This window comes from Geospiza fortis, unplaced genomic scaffold (assembly GCF_000277835.1).
Source record: "Geospiza fortis unplaced genomic scaffold, GeoFor_1.0 scaffold112, whole genome shotgun sequence".
Lineage (NCBI taxonomy): Eukaryota > Metazoa > Chordata > Aves > Passeriformes > Thraupidae > Geospiza > Geospiza fortis.
The window spans coordinates 24,031,120-24,055,154 of NW_005054298.1; the positions used below are offsets into that span (position 1 = coordinate 24,031,120).

Genomic DNA, 24,035 nt, shown 5'->3' on the forward strand with positions numbered 1-24,035 from the left:
ATTTTAAGCTGTCTCCCAGCGGCATGACATACTGTGAGGATCTTACTTAGGTCTTCCATGGTGGATATGTTTTGTCCTGTAGTTCTTCTTCTGCAGAAGAAGGTAAAAGTAGGGGATGAAGAATTTCCTCCAGATTTCCTTAATACAGGCATCGCAATACAACGCTGATTTTGTTCTTCATAATACAGGCACAGTGCTGCTGACATGCACTCTTAGTGACTTCCCTGCATGTTTTGTGTCACCTGCTGAAGAGTTTGCCAGCAAACAGGCTCTTCTCATGGTGAAAGGTATCAAATCCAACCTGAAATACGATAAGTTCCATTTAAACATAGGGCAAAAAACCCCTTTTACTGTGAAGTTGGTCAGATGCTGGAACAGGCTGCGCAGGGTGAGACTATGGATTGCCCATGCTTGGAGATGTTCCAAAGCTAGTGGAACATGGCATGCTCCAGCTGAGCCTCCTTGGAGCTGGGGAGAGGTGAACTAGAACATTTCCAAAAGTGCCTGTAATCCTGTCTGTGGTAAAGCCCCTGGCTGTGTTTAGTTAAGCTGCAGTCTGAAAGTTCAGATGGCTGTTAGAATGTTCTGAAAAATAAAGACATACCTGTATGGGGTAACCTGTCATTAAAAAAAAACACATCCATTTTCAAAGGTTAGGTCATTCATACATCATGCAGGATCACTGTAGGTTGTTTGTAGGCTATGTAGATTTGTTGTTATGACTGTGAAGTTAAAGTAGGTGTAATTCACAGTAATTTATAGGCATTTTATTGAATAATTTAGATCTTCCAGATTACATTACTTAACTAAATTATTTGGAGCTTACTAACAATAAATGAAAGGAGGCAAGGCTAAAGAGCAGTATTAAATTACTTTCCCTTTAGGTGTACTTCTCAGTCTTTTCATTTGGATTTAAAACTTAAATTGCTTTGGATTAAGAGAATAATTTTTAAAGTTCTCAGTACTGGTACATTTCAGAACAGAATTCCTTCATGACAAATCATAAGTTGGAATATATTGTGAACTTCAAAAAGAAATGTTATTACTGTATTGTCTTAGGAGCCTGGCACTCAAGCTTTCTGTGCTTGGTTTGTTTGTGGATTAAGACTGATTCTGACTCTACAAGAGTAAAATAGTATTTGTGTCAAAGCTTGCATAAAACCACCTCTTTCAGTGTTGGTATTCTGTTTGTAAACTTGCAGTTGCTTTTTATGCTAGAAGTAGATGAATGTACATGCAATCTATCATAGTATGTGTGAGAGTATGCTCTTTCAATAAGCTCTTGGTGCCCAATGTCAACATGTTATAGTTTCTTCATTTTTATTTGTTTGTAAGGAATGTGACATTTCATTACAAAAGGAGCAGCTTAAGTTACTTTGGAGGTGTTTGCTCTGTGGCCAGAGGAGTTGGAGTGAATGAGGTAATTTTTTTTTCATTGCTAAAGTGAAATAAAGTAGAATCTCTCCATTATAATCTTAAGAGTTCATATGTTTCAGTATCCAGTGCTTTAAAGATAATTTACATATTAAAAAGTTAGGATTCTCACAGCCAGCCTTCTTGATCATCATCAAACTACTGCTCAGAGTGCCTTTCTTTTTAGAAAGTATTTCTCCTGTCTGCATTAGTCTCTTAAAAGAACTTAAACTGCCTTTTATTATATTTAACAGAAATTTAGACCCAAAAATCTTAGAAGGAGTATTTGAAGCACAGCACTGAATACTCTTTGTCTTACCACTGTAAGACACTTGATCTCCTGAGGTACCAGTGTCATCTGATTCTTCCTGAAATTTTTTAACATTGAAATTGGAAAACAAATTGTCCCTGTGTATTGATTTTTTTACTATTATTGGGTTTTTTTTCCCTCAGTGCAGTGTTAAATCGATAATGAAATTCTCCTGTTTTTATGTGGGTTAAATCCTACTATTACAAAACTGTACTGCATATATATCAAATAAACTTCTTTCTATAGATTAACCAGTGGGGAGAGATTGCCTGAGATTAGGAGAGGAATATTTTATCTGTTATGTACTTTATTGAGTTTATTTTCTTTATATGCACACAGAATTGTGATTGACTGCACTGAATTATTGAAGTAGTAGGTATGTAGTAAGGTAGAATGAGCCAGTGCAGTGTTCATTACAATAACTAATGGGTTTTTGGTTTTTTTATAATTGTGCTTCTCTTGGAATGCAGTATGGCCTCCCTTTGCCCATGGCACAGGAACTAGCACAGAGTCTTGCTCAGAATCTTGGAATACAATGGGAGCCAGCTGCCAGGAAACCGAGTATGTACATGGAGTCCTTTGCCTTCCTTAGCTAAATACAAACACTTCCTTTATTGTGTTTGAGAGAAATGCCAAAATTGCTGTAACTATAGAACAAGAATTGCTACTTTTGGAAATATATGTAATGAAATTTCAGCCTCACCAAAATAAGAGCTGCCACTTTAGCGACATTTTGCATGATCTCACGGATGTCCTGTGTTGAGGTTAGATTCATAACCAGTATTCAAAGGTATATTGGTAAAAACACCATTAGTTTAATTTAGAACTAATTTTCTGTCATCATGAAATCTGTAAATTCAATAGAACAATCGCTGACTTCTAGAAATACAAAAATACCTGATTTACAATTGAAGAAATTGGAGTTGTAAGGAGTTGTAACCCAGTCCAGTGTGACATTTGCTCAACTTGTTATCTTGCTGCTTCACAGTCAGACCAGATTTGTGTTACCTTAACATGTGTAGAGTGTTGGTACAAAAACTGCTGCAAACCCCTTTCAGGTCTAAAGAAAATTGTTTGGTTTTTCACTTGCATTTTGTGAGGAGTTTGGCTACCTGCTCTCTGTTTCCTCTTTAAAAATGTGAATGATAATGTTGGCTTTATTGTGGAATCACTTCAAAAATCTGTGAGTTAGGAAACCAAGCTTAGGAATATTGTTTTGTAAAGCATTGCTTTTGAATTGTGTAAACTAGCAAATTGCTAAACTATTTTCTATATAATTGTTTTACAGATAAAACAGAGTTGATACAATTTGGAAATCAGAATATTTTTAAACTGAAAAATAGAGGTTTTTGATATGATAGCTTAGTGTCCTTATTTGGATGCCCTTTATAGAGAAAGATTAATGAAAGGCCTGGGGAGAGTAGAAATAACCACATAAATGGTTTCTAAATATTTTCCATGGAGAAACTCTGGATTTCCAGTAGTAGCTACAGTACATCTATCTTTGGTAGATCGTTTTTATGGGCAGTTTGCAGCTTCTGTTTTACCAACCATAAAGTGCTGATCTTTTGTTTTTATGTTATGAATTTGGTCACTGTTGACTTATGTGCTATAGCTGTGATTAAACTGTAAATCCATTTTCATCCAACTACTTTTTCAAATGAATGTTTGATTGGCTCATTGACATATTACTGTCAATGATTACTCATTGACATTTATGCCAAAGGGAAAAAGTCTGGCCTGTCCAGTAACAATCCTTTTTCAGGGTATTCTGTATTTTTAGGGAGGAGAAAATGTGAACATTTAAAATCAATATTATGTGTACTGCAGACAGCCCTGTGCTGCCTGTTTTGAGAGCATGGAGGGAAGAATGTTGCCAACTATTTTTAGCTTTGTGTAGTGCCTAAAATTTTGTGTTGAGTCTTAACCTGCAGATATGGTAATCTGAAAGTATTGTATTTATTTAAGGTGTTAGTATGTCTTCGAGTGGGCTGGTTTCCTTTTTGGGGCTAGAGTTTGTACAGCCAAGCAACCATCAAATCTTTGTATAATTAGTCAAGCTTCATTTTTATAGTACTTTATATTTATTGTAAGCATATTATAACTTCTCTCCTTTTCTGTTGTATTTTGGTCTTGTCTGAGAAGAGTGTGACTGCACTGAATCCTGGGGTGGTTGCATCATGGAGGAAACAGGGTATGTCATAAATATCAGTAATTGAGGGCTCTGGAATGAGTTCATAGTTTACATTATGGCAGAAATATTTATGCACTGAGTTTTATCCATGTGTTTTAGTGCTAATAAATGGAAAACCAGAAACAGTTGGAACTAAATCCTTAGGTAAATAAATGGTCAGTGAAGTCTGAAAGGGAAGCACATTATATGGGAGGAATTTCATTGCCCCCCACCCTCACACACTGCCAAAGATGTTTTTCTCTATACTGTAAGCAATTGATGAGAAAAGGATAACTTCTGAAATATAGGGGTTTGTGTCTTAGAAATCACTTCCTGTCAGTATCTTGCTCACTGTGGAAGCTTGATTGCAAAAATCGTGGAGAAAATTAGTTACAAATGAGACAGAAGGAGCTTGGTTTCTTTGTACGGTATTTGGAAATTGGTTCTTCAGTAGAGTTATTTTGTGGCTTCCCTGTAGACTTGTAATTGTAAGCCACTGTAGGAGTGCAGCAGAAAATCATTCCATAAATTTTCTCCTGGAATCCAAGATAAAGCATTGATCAGAATAGATACTGGCTTCCTTCATATGATGAAATCATCAAAGTATTGGTCTTGGATGGAAATATCAGAAGAAGAGGCTGTGGAATAAGCCTCTTCTTCAAAAAAGGTTAACAGTAAACAAAAACCAGGAGCAGAGGATGGTCATGTAGAAGCTGATAAAGAACTGACTAATGAAATGAGTGAATAATTAGCTGCACTTTAAAGACTTTTCACTTAACTCCATCAGTGTCAGGTGACATTTTTTCTGGATGGAATAATTCAGTGGGGAAACAGCAGTGGCAGTGAGCTGTTAGGAGAGGAATGGCGAACCTCCTTATGGCATGGTTACCCCAGTCTTTCATAGATCTCATTCCCAGATCTCAAAACATGACTCATAAACATATCAGACAATTTCTGAGTGAGAAATTACTGATAAAGTACATTTTCAATAGTCTGGGGAAAAGATGGAGTTGAGGAAATATGAGAGAAGTCTGTAACATTATGCAAAAATAATTACTCTTTCTTCTAGTATAAGAACTAGGGAGACATGAAATGAGATTAACAAATATGACAGAAGAAAATGGGATGAAATTGTTTTTCTACCAGTCTGTATTAAGCTGTGAAACTTCTTGCTGTAGCATCTTGTAGCTGTTAAAAAAAACCTGAGAGGATACCGGATTATGCATGCAATAGAAAGGGTGAATAGCAACTACTATGATAATGTGGGTTTACCTTATTAAGAAGTTTAAAATCTACAGTTTTATATACTGTACATAAAGTAGAAATATAAAAAAGGCAAAATGTTTTAAAATTTTTCTTTTGTTCTGATTTTATTATTTGAGAATAAGACTGAGCTGTTATACTGTTGCACAGTGGTTGTAAGAAACTGGGATTTACAGTATTTAAAAAAGATTGTGACCCCTTTGCCCCTTTCCAGTAGCTGGTGGTGTTTCAAGGCATTTACTCACATAATTCTTTGCCATTTTAGGGTATACCATTCCAGGAAATTCTCCAAATGCAGCATTGCAGAATACAAAGAATTTTTACTTCGTGGGGGCGGTGCCTGTCTTTTTAACAGGCCAACAAAGGTAATAAATAACTTGGTAGTCAGGACATCTGCTACACGTAATGAAAATGTAATCATTTCACTGACATCATCTGTTCTCAAATTTATTCCGATGTCTATGTGGGTATTTTCTTGAGCTGTTCAACCCCTTTAGCATTTTAAAATAATATTGAGAGGAATGCAACTTGATTTCCATAATTCTTCATGCTCAAATAATGATAAATGTCACATTCAGCATAAATGCACTACTTATTAAGCTGAAAGTAGTGCAAAATAAATCCAGAGGTGTATGCTCCACCTCTACTCAATTCTTGGACTTTGTGTCTGAGGTTGTTCAAAAGAATGCCAGTTACTATGTTAGGAAATAGAAATCCATAGCTGATTTCATGTAGACAGTAGTAGCTTTTGGTTGTTCTCAACGTTAGCTTCGTTTCATTTCAAATATACATCTAGCAAACTGTCATTCATAGCTGTTTCTTTCTGCCATTGCTTTTTTGCCTAAAAACTTACCAAGGTCATAATTTTTTCTAAGACCATGTTAGCCTGACATCCCTGTAAAGCTGAGCAGTATAAAAATATTCCATGTGGCTCTTTTTGCCAAGTAAGAGCAATCCAAAGCATTAATATTCTATTTAATCATCGTGTCAAACTGCTGTCCTTGTAGAATTTAATACCACATGAGGCTATTAGGCTGTTCTGTTTACTATGCTATACCCTTTGGTGGACCATCACCTTGCACAATTAAGTAAAAAAATTTTTGCTTGTTCAAGTGGTTTTGAATCTTTTCCCAGGGTAGCAATCTTTGCTTATAGAATAAGAATGCAAGAATTCTTACAAAAAGGAACAAATAGGGAAATGGAAAAACACAGCTTCAGTTTTTAGTGAAGGTTGTCAGGCAAAGTAATGTGAAGAAGTTGTCAATTTGACTCAATTTGACAGAGTAAAAATCTGATTTATTTTGAGGAAAAGGCTTATGGGGAAATGGTTGAATTGTCTTTATATATTATCTGTGCCAGTGGTTGACAGCTTTAAGTACTTTGGGAGGGAAAAATAATCATACAATGTTTAGAATGCTTTTATTTAGAGGTCAGGAGGTGAGGTAGAAAATTGTGTGTATAATCCTTTGGTAAGTAAAACAGAATTGTTAAGCAGTCACCATGATGCCATTTAAAAATTATATCCTGAGTTATGCTCTGACATGTAAATGAACATTAAATGGTTCCTGATTGCCATAGGAAATTTGTGTGTGCCTGCTTGTGTTCTGTAATTTTCTTGTTTGATAGAGAAATTAATTTCAGTTTCAGAGTAAGAGATCTTGCTGTTTGCAATAAAGTGTAGTAGAGACAGGAGCTTACAGAGGGGCGAAAAAAATTAAATGCTTTTTTAAATCCTGTCAACATTACTGGTGAAGAAGAGTGCATATGGAAATTTCTTCACTATTGTTTTGCTTCTGGCACCTAAAATTGTAGGTGCTATTGATTACCCATGTGGTTTATACAACAAAAGTGAAATGTTGTATTTCTTTTTTACTTGGCATTACGATTCCCCCCCTGCCCCAATCAAAACTACTAAAGAAGAATTCCATACACATTTATATATAATTTGTATTGTATTTTATGTTGTGTTTCATGTCTTGCTGTTTCTCCATAGCTTTTCTGCATGGGCTTAGTGGAAGTAAAGTTTACTCACATCTTTCACCCTTAGATTAATCTGTTCACATTTTAACTTGTTAACTTCTAACTTCATTTCAACCATGTTCTAGTGGATGTGTTTCTGCTGCTAATATTCCAATTAAATTGGTGATTCCTGATATTAGTATATGATTTTAAAGCAGAATTGTATTAAAAACAGACAAACTAATTGCAGAATTATTTCTGTGGCAAGACTGAAAAGTACCTTTAATCAAAATTATGATGTGTGAAACCACTGTAGAATCTGCATCATCCTCAGCTGCAGAATTATCTGCATTGTATGTGTCTGGTTCTAGGATTAGCTGTTTAGTAGTCTTTGTATGTGCTTGTGTATAACTTACTAATAAGGCACAGAGGACTTCCTGTTGGCAGTATTTCTTTCTGTTTATTATTCTCATGCACAAACATTGCAGAAGAACAGACAGTAGCTCATTGCATGAGCAAATCCCAAGAATGATATTGTAGAACTGGTTTCTTGAAGGAATTGTCAGAAAGCTGGGAGTCTGTGGAACAGGAATGAAGTTCAAATGTAATCTTAAATATTATTGTAGTGTCTCTCTATTTGTCACGCTTTTCTGAGATCATTATCTCCTAAAGAGGACCAGCATTTCTGTGATTTAGCTGCATGCCTTTCATGTCTGAAAAATTCTGATGAGCAGCATTTCAAAACCATGCTGCCTTTTCTTCACTGAGGCATGGCACCTGCATTGTCTGGGACAGCACATTTGTGTAGCATTGCAGAAATGGGTTGTGTGTGACACAGAAGTCACTTGACACTAGTTTTATTCTTACTTTGGGGTGGGGGCTTTTTTCTTTTAGCTCTTTGAAGTCACCGAGTGTGGAAATGGATATGTAGAAGCAGGAGAAGAATGTGATTGCGGTTTTCGAATGGTAAGTAGAGTTATATATTGTTCCACAAGTCTTCCTTATAAAATTTATTAAGATAAATTAAGTGATTGGTAAGAGAGGGAGGAAAGGTTGTGGAAATGAATTTGTTTTGCCTATTGTTTGGGAACAATTCTGTTAAAAGCCTGTGTTAAAAAATATGACAATGAGTGCAAAGACCATATCCTCTGAACAGCTCCTTTTACACCAATGACAAGATACAGCTGTTTCCCAGCAGTTTTTGAGTTGCACTGGAGAAGTGCTTACTTCTTTGCTTTTCCTGGATAGCATATCTGGAGTGGGAGACTCCTTACTGATACTTTGGAGACTGGTGCCTGTTTTCAGACAGAGCAAGTAAACTGTTGTTTTCTTCTCTATTGCAGAAATACTCCAATGATGTTTTTGGAAAAATCTCCCCTCTAGATTTGAGTTCTCGTTCTAGTATTTAAATATATTTGCACTTGTAATTAGGTTGGAGGTTTTTTTCTGCATTGAATACTATTGAACTAAGCAGCATAAATTTGGCACAGGCCTCAGAAGGTGTGAATCCCTCTGTTGCTGTAGCATTGTATGTCACTGTTTTCCCTTTAGTATTTGAGTATTGCAAAGGCTTCTTCCAGCTGATAATTTGAAATCATCAGTGCTAAACTGAATCTTTTGTCCGCTGGTATGTAATAATTTGATGTTGGAAAGATTTTGAAGAAAAAAACTTGTTTAAAATGGAAAATGAAACTTTTTATGTATTTTTTTCTTCAGGAATGCTATGCAGACTGTTGTAAGAAGTGTTCTCTTTCTAATGGAGCTCATTGTAGTGATGGACCCTGCTGTAATACATCGTGTCTTGTGAGTGTTGCTGCCATATATCAGTTGTTCTTTTCAGTTGTCCATGGTAGTCGTGTGCAGCCTGTTGAAGTTCAGAGTGTGTTTTAGGTAGAAGGAAGAGAAGCAGCTTATGTAGATGTATCTTAGTGCTGAACTATGTTTTTAATTTTCTAGTTTTTCCCACGAGGTTATGACTGTCGATACGCAGTGAACGAGTGTGACATTGCAGAGTTCTGCACTGGGGATTCTGGACAGGTATGTGTGCAGAAATGTTCTCTGCTTGCACTGCTGATGTTTGTTTGCGCTCTTTTTTTTGTATTCATTTAACAGGAAAAATTGTATTAACAAACTGCACAGTTAAATGCCCAAAATGATGATGTAATAGTGGAGTGTCAACTATTGTAAACTCATGAAAACAATAATCTAAGTGAACTCAAAAGATGACTTCTCTAGATTTATTTGGTTTTTAAAAGTCTTGGGGTTTTGTGTATAATATTTGTGTCAATCATCCTTCTTTACTCTTTGCCTGGTCTATAACTTTAGTAGTAAGAATACACTGCAAATGTGAATGTATTCAAAGGTAATAACATTAAGGTTTTATGAAATAAAACAGGTTAAAATAGAATTGTAGAAAATTACAACTAAAGGGGTATAGAAACATAGAATCATTTAGGTTGGAAAAGACCTTTTAGATTGAGTGCTACCATGAACCCAGCACTGCCAACTCCACCACTAAACCACGTCCCTAAATGCCACATCCACATGTCTTTTACATACCTCCAGGGATGGTGATTTTCCTGTGTCTCTGGGCAGCCTGTTCCAATGCTTGACAACCCTTTTAGTGAAGGAGTTTTTTCTAATATCCAGCCTAAACCTCTCCAGCACAACTGAAGGCCATTTCCTCTCATCCTGTCATTTGTTACCTGAACAGAAGAGGCTGACTTCTATATCTCTACAACCTACTTTTAGGGAATTAGAGGGTAGACGATAAGAAGGTCCCCTCTGAACTTCCTCTTGTCCAGGCTAAACAACCCCAGATCCCTCAACTGCTCCTCATAAGACTTGTATAAATGTGTTGTGTTTTCTGAGAGTGTGCACATGTATGAGAATTTTAAAAGTTGCAGATCTTAGACATTTGTCCTGAAAACATTTGGCTAATGTAAAATACAGGAATAAACAGCAACCAGAATATTGTTTCAATTTGATTTCTTTTAAATAGTCAACATCCTGTACATTTTCCATTTTCACGGCAACTTTGATGTTTTAGATGACATATACTCCTTTTCAATATTGAATGTTTAAATATTTATTTATATAAGAACTTCATAACTGATGCAGTCATCTACTGCATCAAGTTCTTACCCTTGAAGAAATGAGATTCAGGACAAATCACAATCTCTTTGGGCATTGGCTATAGTTATAAATGCCAATAAATTAACAATAACTTCCTTTTATTTTATCATCTGAGATGTCAACACATAGACAAGTAGCTATTGCCAATATTTTGTCATAAATCTTTTGCTCTGTAGATGGAGCATTCTTAATGAGAGAGAGAAGGGCTTTCTCAAGCTGCCCTCAGAGTGTTGGCTAACACAGTCCAGTGCAGCAGCATTCCCTTTCCAAATTTTCACAGTTCCCTTTTAGATGAGGAAAAACCTTAAGAATGGTTTAAAGTAAGTCCTTACTTTAACAGTCTGAGGTTTCTGGACCTAGTGACTTGTTTGTATGAAAGAATTTCCAGTGCCAAGGGAACATAACAGTTAAGATCATTAGGCCCCCTGAAGCTCTGTAAGCAATAGACTGGTAGGCTGTGACCAGGTGCTCCCTCACTGTTGTAGTGGAACTGAAATGCATGGGGTGCCAGTGTTGCAAACGTGGCTCCAGTATTAGCTACCAAATATCCTCTTCCTGAGCACACTGGCTTTCATTTTGCCCCACCTTCTTAATTCCTTCTTGGAATATGCAGGAAGTTAAACTTGAACATTGTATTTCATTGCTCAAGATGTTAATTTTTTCATTTCTATTTGTAGCTATGAAGATTATTGCACTAATTATGTTTTCAACCCCCTTTATATATGTTGTCCAATTTTCTTAAAAGCAGGAAAATTCCACGTGTTACTCTGATGTGTTATTACAGTACACATGACAAAAAAGATTCTTAATTTTTTTCAGTGCCCACCAAATCTTCATAAACAAGATGGGTATGCCTGTGATTCTAATCAGGTATGCAATGTTTTAAAATCCCTGCACATCAGCAAAGAGAAATCAACACATTCTTGTTTTGTGTCGGCATTGATTTTTTAAAATCCTGTGTTCCATATTTCTTCATAAATTTTATCCTTTAAACATTAATGTTGCTTGTGTTTTATGCACTCTATGAATTGTAATAATTTCTACTTTGAGTGAAATCCAGTTGATCTCTACATTTTATACATAGATATTTTATTAGACTCTATGTTAATAAGTTCTTTCCAACTATGTAAAGGTATAAAGCAACTGCTTAAATGTCAGTGTGTATTGGACACAAACTGGCTTTGGCAATCTGGGCTAAAATGTGTACTTCATCTACCCAAATTCATGGAATCTACATCCCAACATGCATGTGAAGGGTGGCAATAAGACATTTGTTGTGGGAGGGAAGGAGATTAAGTTGTTTTCTGTTCTCATTCCTAACATGTTGTATTTTGTTTAGGGTCGTTGCTATAATGGTGAATGCAAGACAAGAGACAATCAGTGCAAATATATCTGGGGATCTAGTAGGTTCACTTTAACTACCTTAAATGTATTTTATTTCTAGTTCATTCCTGCCTTTGCTTTGGATTTTTCGTGTTTTTATTTTTTGTTCTTGTCACTGTAAGTTAAAGTTTTCTGATCAGTAGAGTGAGTAGAGTGCAGTGGGAAAATGGCTTGATTGCCAAGTGGAATTCTGCATCTGGGAGTGGTGTCAGTGAGACTGATGATGTGGCTGCAGATCTGGGTAGGGCAGCAGTGCTACTGGGGGGAGGGGGTTGAGGATTTTTTGGGTATAGTTCAAAACCAGATGTTTTGGGATTTTCTTTAAAGACAGTCACCAGTTCCATTATCCCATCAGTGGTTCATGCCAAAGGTGTTCCACCTTGCCTCTCCTTCCTATACTATCCTCCAAGTCAGGAAAATTAGTGTGAACTGAAATATGCATAGACTATGGATTTAAGTCCAGAGATGTTGAGTTAAACAGAATTGCAATTGCAATGGGCTTTGCTTGCAGCAGAGAGGGGCTGAATGTTCTGTGTAAGGACTTGGAGACGATTCAGCAGAGTAGAACTACCAGGACGTCCTGTGCTCTGGCATTTAGTGTGCACTTGTGCATTTTGTCTAATCATAACTGCCACTGAGGCAACTCTGTCTTATTTTATCTTCCTCTATATAATTCTTGTGCTTTTCTATTTTCTTTTTTTAAAATTAATTTTTAGAAAAAAAACAAATGAGCTCATCAGTAAATAATTATGGGTTTAAAACCTATTAGTTCAGAATTTTACTCCTAAAAATAAGTAAAAATTACACCGTGTTCAGTTTGGTTTCCTGTGGACATCTGAAAAATAGAATAAAATCAACATTGAGTTGATGTCAGAACATATGCTTATCATAAATGTCCTATATAAAATCTTCTGAAATGCAGATCAGGAAAAATTGCAGTGAAAAAAAAATAGATTAAATCTATGTGCAACTGTTATGAAGCAAGCAAAATTAGACCACAGATAAATTTCATGTGCAGAAAACAATACAGACACCATGGAGGCTACTTTTAGAAGTTCAGAGCAAATTTTGAACATATCAGTAGGTATTTCAGTTTAGCCTGTTCTCCCTTTTAGTCACTGGAAAATACCATCTGTGCACATACATGTGTATTTAAATTGATGGTTTGTATCAAAAAAGTTACAGAGAACGGCTGCAATAAATTATGCAGGTTTCAAAGCTGTCATGTTGCTAGTGAAAAGCATGTTTCTTTTTTCTTCATCAACAGAGTCTTCAGGATCTGACAAATTTTGTTATGAAAAGCTAAATACAGAAGGCACAACAAAAGGAAACTGTGGAAAGGATGGAGACCGATGGATTCAGTGCAGCAAACAGTAAGTTCAGTTTGGTAGAGATTATTTGTAATTTAAATAGATTTGTAATGCTTTAATATTGTCTACTTTTTGTACTTTTTCATGCGGGTTTCAGCAGCTTGTTTTGCTTTATTTTGAATCTCTTTTCCCTCATGAGGTGTGCATCTTGAAAAAATTGCAGTCTGACAAATCTGTGATGTGTGACTCAGCAATAGACTTGTAAATAATTCTAGATTTTCAGAAGAATATACTGTGACTTCAATTATTTCAGAGTAGCTGAGGGACAAGACAGCAAAAAGTCACAAGTTCATAACATACAAACACCTCAGCCTTGGCAGGGATAAATTAGGCTGCAAATACACACGCTCTGTTCACTTGCTCTGGGACTGACACCAGATTATGCTGTGTCAAGTTTGTTTCAACATCTGTTTTGACCAGAAAGGACCATTAGACATTTGGATGCTATAAAGAAAAGGCCTGATTAATTTCCATGTGATCATTACTAAATGAATATTTGATTAAATTTACTTTTCAAGTTATTGATCATTAGTAGAGAGACTTAAATTTCTCCTGATTTACTTCTGTTTTGTAATTTTTAATTATGTACATAGAAATTTCAGTTTTGGAATAGCATTTTCCTTCTTTTACTATTTGATGCTTGTATAGTGGATTTTTTAATATTATTAGTTTTCAGATAGGATCATAAGGAAAGGAATTGTTTAATTTAGATAAGGACAGTGTGCTCTAATGTGTGTTAAACCCCTCATTTCTATAAAAGCATTTCTTTGTTGCTAGGGAAATGCAGGACAGTGATCTGGCTGAAGGGGTATTTGTTTTTTTCAGTTTTAACAAAGTTAATTTCCAGCATTCATTCATCTGCTTCTGTGACTCAGGACAATCAGTGTTAGTTAATATCCTTCTATTGAAGATACAAAATATATGTTGTATATATTATATAAAATATATTTAAGTATATGCAGCTATAAAATAACATTTAAAAAGCAGATTCTTTACCAAAACTTGGGCACACACAACTTCACACTAAAAATTGTTGTTATGGTTCTGTTGTCCTGCAAGGGAAATAAAATGCAAAGAAGATTGATAATGTTCAAATGTGACATTAATGTATGGTGTGTAAGCTGCCAGAGAGAGAGAAAAGCAATTCAGCCTAACTTGACAAAGCTTAGTACAGTTTGGCACCTCTTACTGGTACTGGATTGTTCTTAGAGCACAGATACATTCTGTGAGCATTCGCTGGTGCATTGGAATGAACAATTACTTGTTTCTGCCTTCTGTCATTTAAATAAAATAATATTTTATTTCCAGGCTTGCACTCTGAAAGTCTGTCATGTGGCTTATGGTAATATATTACTGTAATCAGCAGCACCATTGCCAGACTTTCTTTTTTGTAAGTTTACCTCATATTATTCCAGTAATACTTTGATTTTTGTTTTCATTTTCTAGTGATGTTTTCTGTGGCTTTTTGCTCTGTACCAATCTTACTAGAGTTCCACGAGTTGGTCAAGTTCAAGGGGAAATTATCCCAAATTCTTTTTATCATCAAGGACGCATAGTGGACTGCAGGTAAAAGATAATGCAGTGTTCCAACATGATTTATCTGTGTCAAACCTAATTGAATTAAGAGAGACATAAATATGAGAGTCTGAATTTTAGGTAATTGCAGCAAAATCATTATTCTGAGTGGTATTTCTCTTGATTAAAAAAAATCCCCAAACCATAAAAAGTCTAATATTCCACATTTAAAGAGAGTAAAATGTGCATTATATTCCTGAATCTCTCCCTTGATCCCTCCAATAGCAGAACTTCAGTCAAAACTTAATGCTCAGCATTCTGTTTTTCTCCATTTTGGGTGGAGAAAGTCTGTGATTGCCAAAGACCCATATTTTAAATAGAATGATTTTGAGTGTTAAATACTCAAAGAAACAGCTGTAGTGAAGTGAAGGCTGAGAGGGAGGAAACTGCAGAGTTGTGGCAGGGTAAGATGTTCAGTTAAAAAGCAGATAAATGAGTTTCAGTCTCCTGCACTGCTGTGTTTGTGCACAATACTGGGTTTGTATTTTGAAGACATTGGCAACATTGCAGTTTTTGTCACCCTAAGAGTGCTGTCTTACATAATTGGGTCCTGAGTGAACAGTGGTTCTTTATTCTTCCATTATTCCACTAGTGTTTTTATTTAAATCAAATGGGAAGTTTGATTTAGTTAGTTTAGTTTTTTTTTTTTAGATAGTTTAGTTTTTTAGGGTTTTTTCTAGCAATAATATTTCACAGCACTTGGAAAAAAAGAAAAAAGAAGGAAATGGTCTGTCAGAGACATAAAAAATCCCCAAAGCCTAAGGTGCCCTTCTTGAGTATTTAGGTCTTAATCTAGACTTATTTTTATTTTGACAACTGGAACACTGTCATTGCTGTGAACAGACAGAAAAACTCTACAGTTTTGCTTTCAGTGTCTACACCAATGTGCTTTTAATATTTTCAAAAGATTCCAGTCATAATACTAATACTGTCTTAAAACTTATTTCTCCCAGTGGTGCTCATGTTCTTTTAGATGATGATACAGATTTAGGTTATGTGGAGGATGGAGCTCCATGTGGACCTCAGATGATGTGTCTGGACAAAAAGTGCCTGCCAATCCAGTCCTTGAACATAAGCAGCTGTCCCATTGGTTCCAATGGAAAAGTCTGTTCTGGTCATGGGGTGAGTCTGTACTGGGAGTGAGCAGCTCAGCTTCCCCAGCTCTCTCTGCTCTCCTGATCCTAACACCTGAAAGTCTTCCTAAGACCTTTTGATCTGAAACCACAAATGCTGGATTCAGGGGAAGACTGCCATTTTGTGGTGCATAAAAAAAATTTAGAATGGAAAGTTCTCAAATCAGTTCTGCAGTTATATCCAAAGAGTTGGGTTTGTAAGTAGCCGAAAAGACCTTTGACATGAGTTATTGGAAGGTCTTCTGTAATGTACTACCCTTATTTCAAGCTACTTGCCATCTTGAATTAAACTTTTTCCTGCACACTAACACCTTTGTGAAGTTGGTCTCGTGTTCATAGATTTATGGCCCATGGCTTAAATAATTGAAATCCCAAACTGTGGGTCCTCAGCAGAGAGGGAGTTCTTGAACAGTTCCAAGCAGTTCTTGAACAGATCTAAAGTATATCATTTTATATTCGGGCACATTATGTTCTGTTATTCTACCCACAAGTTCATTTGTCTAAGATGTTAGGTCTGTTTTGATGAACAGATCGCTGTTTTGAATACCAATAAAACCTTTCCACTGTGGGATTCAGTGAACAAATACTTGCCTAAAGAGCTAGACTTCGTACAAGAAGGGATTATTTCTTCTTGTTGTCTCTGCTTGTCTCTCTGTTTCAAAGTAGAGGGTTAGGTTCAAAATCAAGAATAAAAATTTTAAAATTTGAAAGTAAAGTATCTAGGAGATGATAAATCATCTTGGTACTTCTTGAGAGTGACATGAAGGGTGAGTGAACTATCTTAACCTGTTTGTCTTGGATTATTACAATTCCTAATTTTAAAAGGTTATTTCAGTTGATCAAACCTGCCATAAAATGTGTTTATCTTCAAGTTCTTAGGTAAGATTCTCCAGTGAGTGCTTCTTAAAAGCAGAGCATGATAAAAGCTGAATTAAAAAATCACATGTGTTACTTAGAATCATTTGTGGGTAGGTTGTTTCCTGGGTTTTTTTTCACATTATGTTCCCATGTCCAAAAGATATTATTAGCTATTTGTCTAAGGATTGACTTAGTCCTATAATCAAAACTTCATCCATTATGTCTGTTTCTTGTGTCATGCTTTTTTCTACAGTAACCTCTTCTAACAGCACCATTCCACGTTCTTTTTCATATGGAAAGTTTACAGCTATTGACTCTTACTATTGATTTGATGGTTAAGGTTTTGTCTACTGGATAGGTTTTTCTGTATCTAATAAATATACTGCCAATTTTAGAGTGCCAAGTTCTGTTTTTAGAGGTCATTCAGGTAAATGTAAACTGAGGAAGAACTGTTCCCTCTATTTTAGAATCCAGACAAGCATTCCTCATTGCTGCTTAGGAAAAACTCTGACAAAACCAATGAAAATATATTGACTTTGTTCTACATGGGAGCAGGCTGTAAACGAGAGGTGGGAAAGTGTAACTGTGTCCTGAATCTTTCAAAGGCAAATGTTTGTATCCCTTCTGGGCATCCAGGCTCAAAGTCCAGATAGTTGGCTGCTGAAGGTCTAACTAGTCTAGCTAACAGGCTGTCATTTTTCACAGCCTGTGCAGGTGTGTGCCAGTGGTGATAGAACCAGCATGTGAGAGTATTAGGAGGGTTGAGGCAAACTTCCAGGTGTGTTATGACATTCCAAACACTCAGTGCTATTATAATATATAGCACAATATATAAATAGGTAAGTTTTATACCTTGAATTAAATGTCTAATTACACGTTAAATAAATGCAGTGTGACATGTTAATAAAATGTAGTCAGAAATTAACTGCTGTCACTTTTTTTCCCCCCTAGGTTTGTAGTAATGAAGCCACTTGCATTTGTAATTTCTCCTGGGCTGGGACGGACTGCAGCATTGATGATCCTGTCAGGGATACTGGTGGCAAGAAGGATGAAGGACCCAAGGGTTTGTGTTTTGTTTCAGTTTTTATGTTTTTTCATGTTTTTCTGTTGATACATGGTAGCAGAATTAGCATATAAAAAGCAAATATTATTGTACAGCTGTGTTCAGACCCAGACAGTAAAATTCTGCTTCATGTAGAGAAAGTAGATTTTTCTACTTTGAGAATTGATGAAACTTTTACTTTTCTAACTTAAATTTGGGGAAGATTTCAACAGGTAATGTTTTTTTCCTTTGTCCCTTATTCTCTGTTTTTTAATGATCATTTTTGTTGGGATTGGAATCTGACTTAGTGTAGGTCTTTTTTTTTTAAATATGATAATTGAATATTTATATTTTACTAGAGATTTTCAGTTTTCTTAGTCAACTAATTCAGAGGTGTGGCATAAAAAAGGGAAAAGTGGAATGTCTCTGGTAAAATCAGATTCTTTGAAATTGTATTGCAATGAAAGAAAAAATTAAGGTTTTTGATAACTTAAATAATTCTTACAATCATTGTTGCTTGTTCTTATGTACATGTTACGTATTTCAACTACATATGAAGTACAAAGGGGAGGTATTGAGGAAATAATCCAAAAGTTTTTTCAAAGAGGAAGGAAAGTATTTGAGTTTCTCTCCGACTCCTCTGCCAAAGGATATCTTTGGAGTTGTGCTGTCCAGTTTTTTTTAAATGTCTTTCCTGTCATCAGGACACTGTTCAACATCAGACTATATTCATCCAGTCTTATGCATTTACAAAGTCCCCAGTTCCAGGTTCTTCTGCTCCATTTGCAAGGTAGATGGAGAAAAGATAAGAGTTGTTCAAAAACGTAGTCCTGAGGACTCTGATTACTCTGAAAGTACCAAGGTTTCAAGGAAGGACAGGATTTTGGCATGTCCCTCTGGAATCGCTCTACAACTGTCTTGTGTGCCTTTGTGTTACCCCTTGGCAGAATGGTTCCAGTAGACCTTTGCCAAGAACTGTTTGAAGAGATCATATTGAAACAAGTTACTGTTGTGAAAGAGGCTCTGTAGACCTCCAGATTTGTATAAGGAATTTTTACAGGTGCTTCCTGGACTCCCAGTCCCAACATTGCTCAATGTAGAGCTGCCTGGTTTGTACTCTGCCTTACAAGCCACTTTTCATTCCATTTCCTCTAAAAACCTTCCTGACAGTGGAATGCTGCTTAGAGAGTCTTAAAAAGGAAAAAAATTATGGAGACCAACACTGCAGTTTTTTGTGTGTGTGGATGAGGAGATCAGGATTTACAGCTGTGACACTGAGAGCATATAAATTTTACTTTGTTCATTTCCAGATCTGATAGGTAAGAAATTATTCCCTCCTCTGTGTAAAGGTCCAGAGGAAGGGTAACACAGAAAGTACACTTATCTTTGATAAATTACTGTAAGTCAGATTGCCTCATCTAGGTCAGAATGGAGGTACCTCTGTGAAAATTAATACCTCAACGTTGAAATATTCAGCCTTAAATGGATAATATGTGCAAAGATTTCTGCCAGCAGGTACAGGCAAAGTTTAGACTGTATTTTTCAGTGGAGTCCTCTGCAAAATGGCAGACTGTGTTCTTGTTCAAGGTGGCTTAATGATCTCAAAAGATGGATTATTTTTCTTACAGTGTTACAGTAATTTACTGATGTTGAATCACCTAGAAATGAATTTAAGAGACTGAACACTATGATCTCTTTCTGTGTCCTTATAGAGGAATTCCTTTGTGAGAAGATTTCAGAAGAGCAGAGCAGTAGTTTCCTTATTGTAATGACCCAACATATACAAGAGTAGCTTCCATTAAGTTTTATCCCTTATTACTCCCTATGTCATAAGCCAGTTTACAAGTTTAAGACAAGGAAACCAAAATAGTTGGTTTTCCTTAGCCGTAAGGTTGAATGAAGTGAAACACTCATGATGTGAAAATTCATCTAATAGGTTTAATCTTTTGTCACACCCAAACTCCAAGCATTTTTCTTGCTGCAGTTAGAACATATATAATTAGGGAGTGTTTATTTATTTATTTATGTATTGTTGTGATAATTGAGAATTGACTGCTATTCTGCTGTACTTTTCAGACTTTTCATCATCCATCAATTGCTTTTTGGCTCCATTCTCTATTTCAGGATAAAAAATTTGTGATCCTTAATTATGTTGCTGTTAATTAATGACTCTTGAATTACTCTAAACTCAGCAACCTACTGTATCCTGTACTAGCAGATGTACACAGCATTTAGCAGTTTGGGGAAGACAGAGAGTTCTTGCTGTTAGTTTTTGGTTACTGCAGAGACTTTGAATTACTTTAGAGTGTGGGTTAGTAATTTTGAAATCAGTGGGACTCCATATACACATGAGATTCTTCTTTGCAATTTAACTTGCAGAATTAGGCCTTTATTTGACTAGTGGAGTACTGTTTGTTTATTTTAATATAGAACTTATGTCTCAAGTGTGTGTGTGCGTGTTTGTGTGTGTATATTTATGAAACAGGATAAAAAAATCCCCACATATTTTAAAGCACACTTCACTCTGCATGGAGTCTATAAAATCTTTGTCCCTAAGTTCCCATTTGACAGGGAATTAATCTCCTTGCTTGTGGTCTATTGTGACTCCATGAATCTATCAAACTTTTAATCTCTAGCATAGGAGATGTACAGAATTTTTTCCTGAAAAGCATTCCCTTAAGGATTACAAGTAAGGCCTCGATGTCTTGAGAGACTATCTGAACATAACAAAATTTCTAGGGTGTTACCTGAAGCATGTTTCTAGGGTAGGATTTGGTTTAAAAAGGTGTTACCTGTTTTAGGTCATATAGATAAACAGAGAGTCCTGTTGATAAATGCAGTAACAAAGAAAAATATTACTTATTAGTAAAGGAATTACTTTAAAAGTTGAGGGATTTATTTTTTCCTGAGGTGGAATTGTTTCCAGTTTCCATATTCTTAATTATATAATGGATACAGTAAGTTTCTGGTAATCAAAAAGAAAGTAAAGAAAGTTTTTTATTGCCAATTTATTTAAATTTTGGCTGGTTTAAATAAGCAGTAGCTTGAGGATGTTCCTTTTTAGAGTCAATAATAGCATCACAAGCTGAAAGGAATTTACAGGAAAACTTCTCATTGAAATATTTGCAAGCATTCAAAGAAAACCAAATAGAGCCCATGTTAGAATTTTTAAAGCTACACTATTTGATAAACAAAGGTTTGTGAGGAGATTTGAATTGTTTATCCAACAGTGGATTATATTCTAAAGTATTCCTGTGAGGAATTATTTCATGTTTTCATTTCAGACATATACGTGATGATTTCCTGAAAAATTGTTCCCTTTTCCCTCCACACAGTGAGCATGGCCGCTAACAGGCTAATAGGTGCAGTGGCAGGGACCATTCTGGCCTTGGGGGTGATTTTTGGAGGCACAGGGTGGGGAATAGAGTAAGCACTTTTCTCAGTTTGAGTTCTCTGTCTGGTGCCTTGGTGTGTGAGGTAACCCTGTGCACCTGAGCCCTCTGTGTTCCCCTAGCTTTGTCCTGTGGTGACGTGTTTGTCGTGTGATTTGACTGTGTCTGTGTCATGTGGTTTGCTCATGCAGTGTTGAACCTTCTCCTGTCTGGGATAATGTGGGGCATAAAATAATAAGTTTGTGAATTTTTACATTATCACCATAAAATTAAATGTTTAAATGTTTCCATTACACCAAATTACGAAAAAAAAAAGAAAAAAAAGGAAAAGGAGAAGAAAAAAGGGATTTCTTGATTATTTTGCAAAATAGACTGAGTAATGTGAGCTGTTTTATTACATGCAGGGCTTTTAGTCTAATGATCAAGCTAGGCAGATGAAAGCTGGTGATAGTCATACAGACAGGTAGTTTTACAGTAAAGCTTCTGAAGGTTCTGTTGCTAGGATTCTGTTACCTCAGGATAGCACAGTGCTGGAGTGTAGTATCCATGTATGAAGAATATGTATGAGCAATTTTTATTTTCTTTTCATAGTTCTAGAAAATGGTAATCCTAAGTGTTATCCCAGTACCTCAATTTAACAATGGCTATGATTTATATAAATTTGTGTTTATGTATATATACACATAAAAAGGCCCATGTAAAAGCTATTTTCATTCTGCACTCACGGTGCAAACTACAGATGACATGACTGCTATTTTGCTGCTCTGAGATTTTCAACTTCTTCATGTTTCTAATTCTATATATGACATCTGGCATGTGACAGTGGCACCTCTCTGAAGAGGGATTTGTTTAGTGGGGCAGTCTGTGATTTCCAGTCAGGCTGAGTGCAAAGGCATTCACACACAGTTCTAGTCCAGTGAGGCAGCATTTTGTGTGTCTGACTCTGCAGCTCTAGGAACCTGTCCATGTATGAAACTGATCCAAAATTCTCAGAAGAGTAGAGACCTTTGCATTCTCAGGGGACAATTATTAGAAAACAAATAGAAGGAAGGAGGTAATAGGTCATTTCCTTGAGAAAGATCAGATCTGTGTTTCACTGGTAGCTTTTAAAACTGTTTGCTAAAAACTGAAGACTGTGAAAGTTGTAGAGGTTTGGGGGACAGATTGCGGAGCAGAAAATTTACCTACAAGTTGAGGACCACTTGCCTTTTGCTTACATTCTGCCTTGTTCTCTTCTGTTTGTCTCTTCCCTCACCTGCTGTCTCAAGCCACTTGGCTCTGACCAGTGTCCCTGACCATTTGTTCTTGCTCCTGTGTCCTTCTATACTAATGCCAGCTTTTCTTAATCTCTCCTCTGCTTTTATCACTCGCTACCTGACTCATTCTTTTTGTTTCTATTCATTCTTTTTTCCTGCATCTCATCAATATTTCTCTGTCCTCTGGTTTCTTCAGATACAAATGTGCATTCAAGGCAAGCCACTGCTACTTTTTGTTGGTTTATAGAAAGCACACAGGGAATGCAAATTCCCTCTGTGTTCCTAATGCCCTGCTGGCCATTACCTGTGTGGCTGCAGGGGAGGCTGTGAGCACCACAGCCTCATGCCAGGACCTGTCCTTCTTCCTCCTTCCTCACCACTTCACTTGCAAATTGTAAATGCATGTTCAAAGTGCTGAAATAACTTTAATTACTCAATGATTTATGAACTTATTTCAGGAGTCATGGGGGACAAAATGGTGCAGTAGTTTCTTTTCCAGATTTCATACCAAAATGGATACTTAGTTTTGATAACTTAAACTAGAGGATTTGGCTGGCAAAACAACAGGCAAGACAAGACATCAGATCACCAGAGTTGCTGTTACCTGCAGGACAGTCTGCAGTTAACTTGACTTTTCTAATACTGGCAGAGTTTCAAATGGTGTGTATTCGTTCTTGTAGAATCTCTTGGGTGATGATGAAGATTTTGGGAATAGTCTGAAGTCTGCTCAAGTTTCAGATGTGTTCTGCTTTAACACCTTCAGTAGGATTTGTATCAGGGTCCTAAAAGATGGCCAGGAATGGTACAATAGCCATGCTGGGGCAGTGTCCTTGCAGGAAAAGGAGGTGTGCCTGGCAGGAATCTGCAGGAGATTCCTCCTGACAAATCTGTGTCTGCAAGTTCTGGCAGTGCTGTGGTGGAAAGAACAACGTGCCAAAGTGTTGCCTCTTGTGATAGTCTGGATGGAAAATGATCCCACAGTGTGGTGGTTATTAAGACCTGCCTCTTACTTCTGGTTTGTCAAGCAGCTGAGTTCAGTGGCAAGAGGTTTATTGAGCTGAAACATATGCATTTTTATTTTTCTTCGTAAATGTCCCTTTACTGGTAGCAAAATTCTGGTTTATTAATAATACAATTTATTTGATAATGCTTAATAAGACATAAGGCATAGATCCTTACAGTAAGGTGTAACGCATAAAAGTAATCTCATTTTAAGTACTTTTATGTGCACAGTCTGTCTTAAATTGACCCATCAGTGATCCTCTTAGATCTCTGTGTTTTGAAACTGGGATTCAACAGTTGGAGTACTCCAGTCTCATAAATAAGTAGTTGCTCTTTAGTCATATTACCTATTCTACAGGCTTGAATTTTTTTATATTTATACTTTTCTATTACCTGAGCCTAATTGTTTAGTATATTATCATCTTCTGCTTAAATTGATTGAATTATTTAATATTTACAGTAAATAAAACCAATACTGATTTTCTTTATTTAAAGAATAAACTGATGTTTGGTGATTAGATGTGCTCTATGAAATGGATACACATCCCTGGGCATTAACAACCAGGGAACATAGTGAGAAGAGGGATGTAAAAGTGTTGATTTGGCACATCTTTATCTAATTTATTACTATGCTACTATAAATTAATCATTGTGCCTCTTTTGTGAGAAGATGGCATTTTACACCTGGAAGAAATTTGTTTTAGAATTTTTCAAGGCTTATTTATTATAGATTTTCAAGGCAAATTTATTACAGATAAATCACTTGCTGTG

General features: G+C 36.1%; 1 protein-coding gene across 1 annotated transcript in view; it reads left to right on the forward strand.

Moving 5' to 3' along the window:
- Positions 1–24,035, forward strand: part of ADAM23 (ADAM metallopeptidase domain 23) — a 66,942-nt gene that overhangs the window by 32,049 nt on the left and 10,858 nt on the right. The window contains exons 13-25 of the mRNA XM_031058610.1: positions 1,336–1,420; positions 2,194–2,284; positions 3,869–3,917; positions 5,425–5,524; positions 8,013–8,084; positions 8,835–8,921; positions 9,075–9,155; positions 11,073–11,123; positions 11,593–11,656; positions 12,904–13,009; positions 14,453–14,572; positions 15,535–15,703; positions 17,524–17,635. Coding sequence (XP_030914470.1) covers positions 1,336–1,420; positions 2,194–2,284; positions 3,869–3,917; positions 5,425–5,524; positions 8,013–8,084; positions 8,835–8,921; positions 9,075–9,155; positions 11,073–11,123; positions 11,593–11,656; positions 12,904–13,009; positions 14,453–14,572; positions 15,535–15,703; positions 17,524–17,635 — 1,187 coding nt within the window. The remainder of the gene's footprint in view (positions 1–1,335; positions 1,421–2,193; positions 2,285–3,868; positions 3,918–5,424; positions 5,525–8,012; positions 8,085–8,834; positions 8,922–9,074; positions 9,156–11,072; positions 11,124–11,592; positions 11,657–12,903; positions 13,010–14,452; positions 14,573–15,534; positions 15,704–17,523; positions 17,636–24,035) is intronic.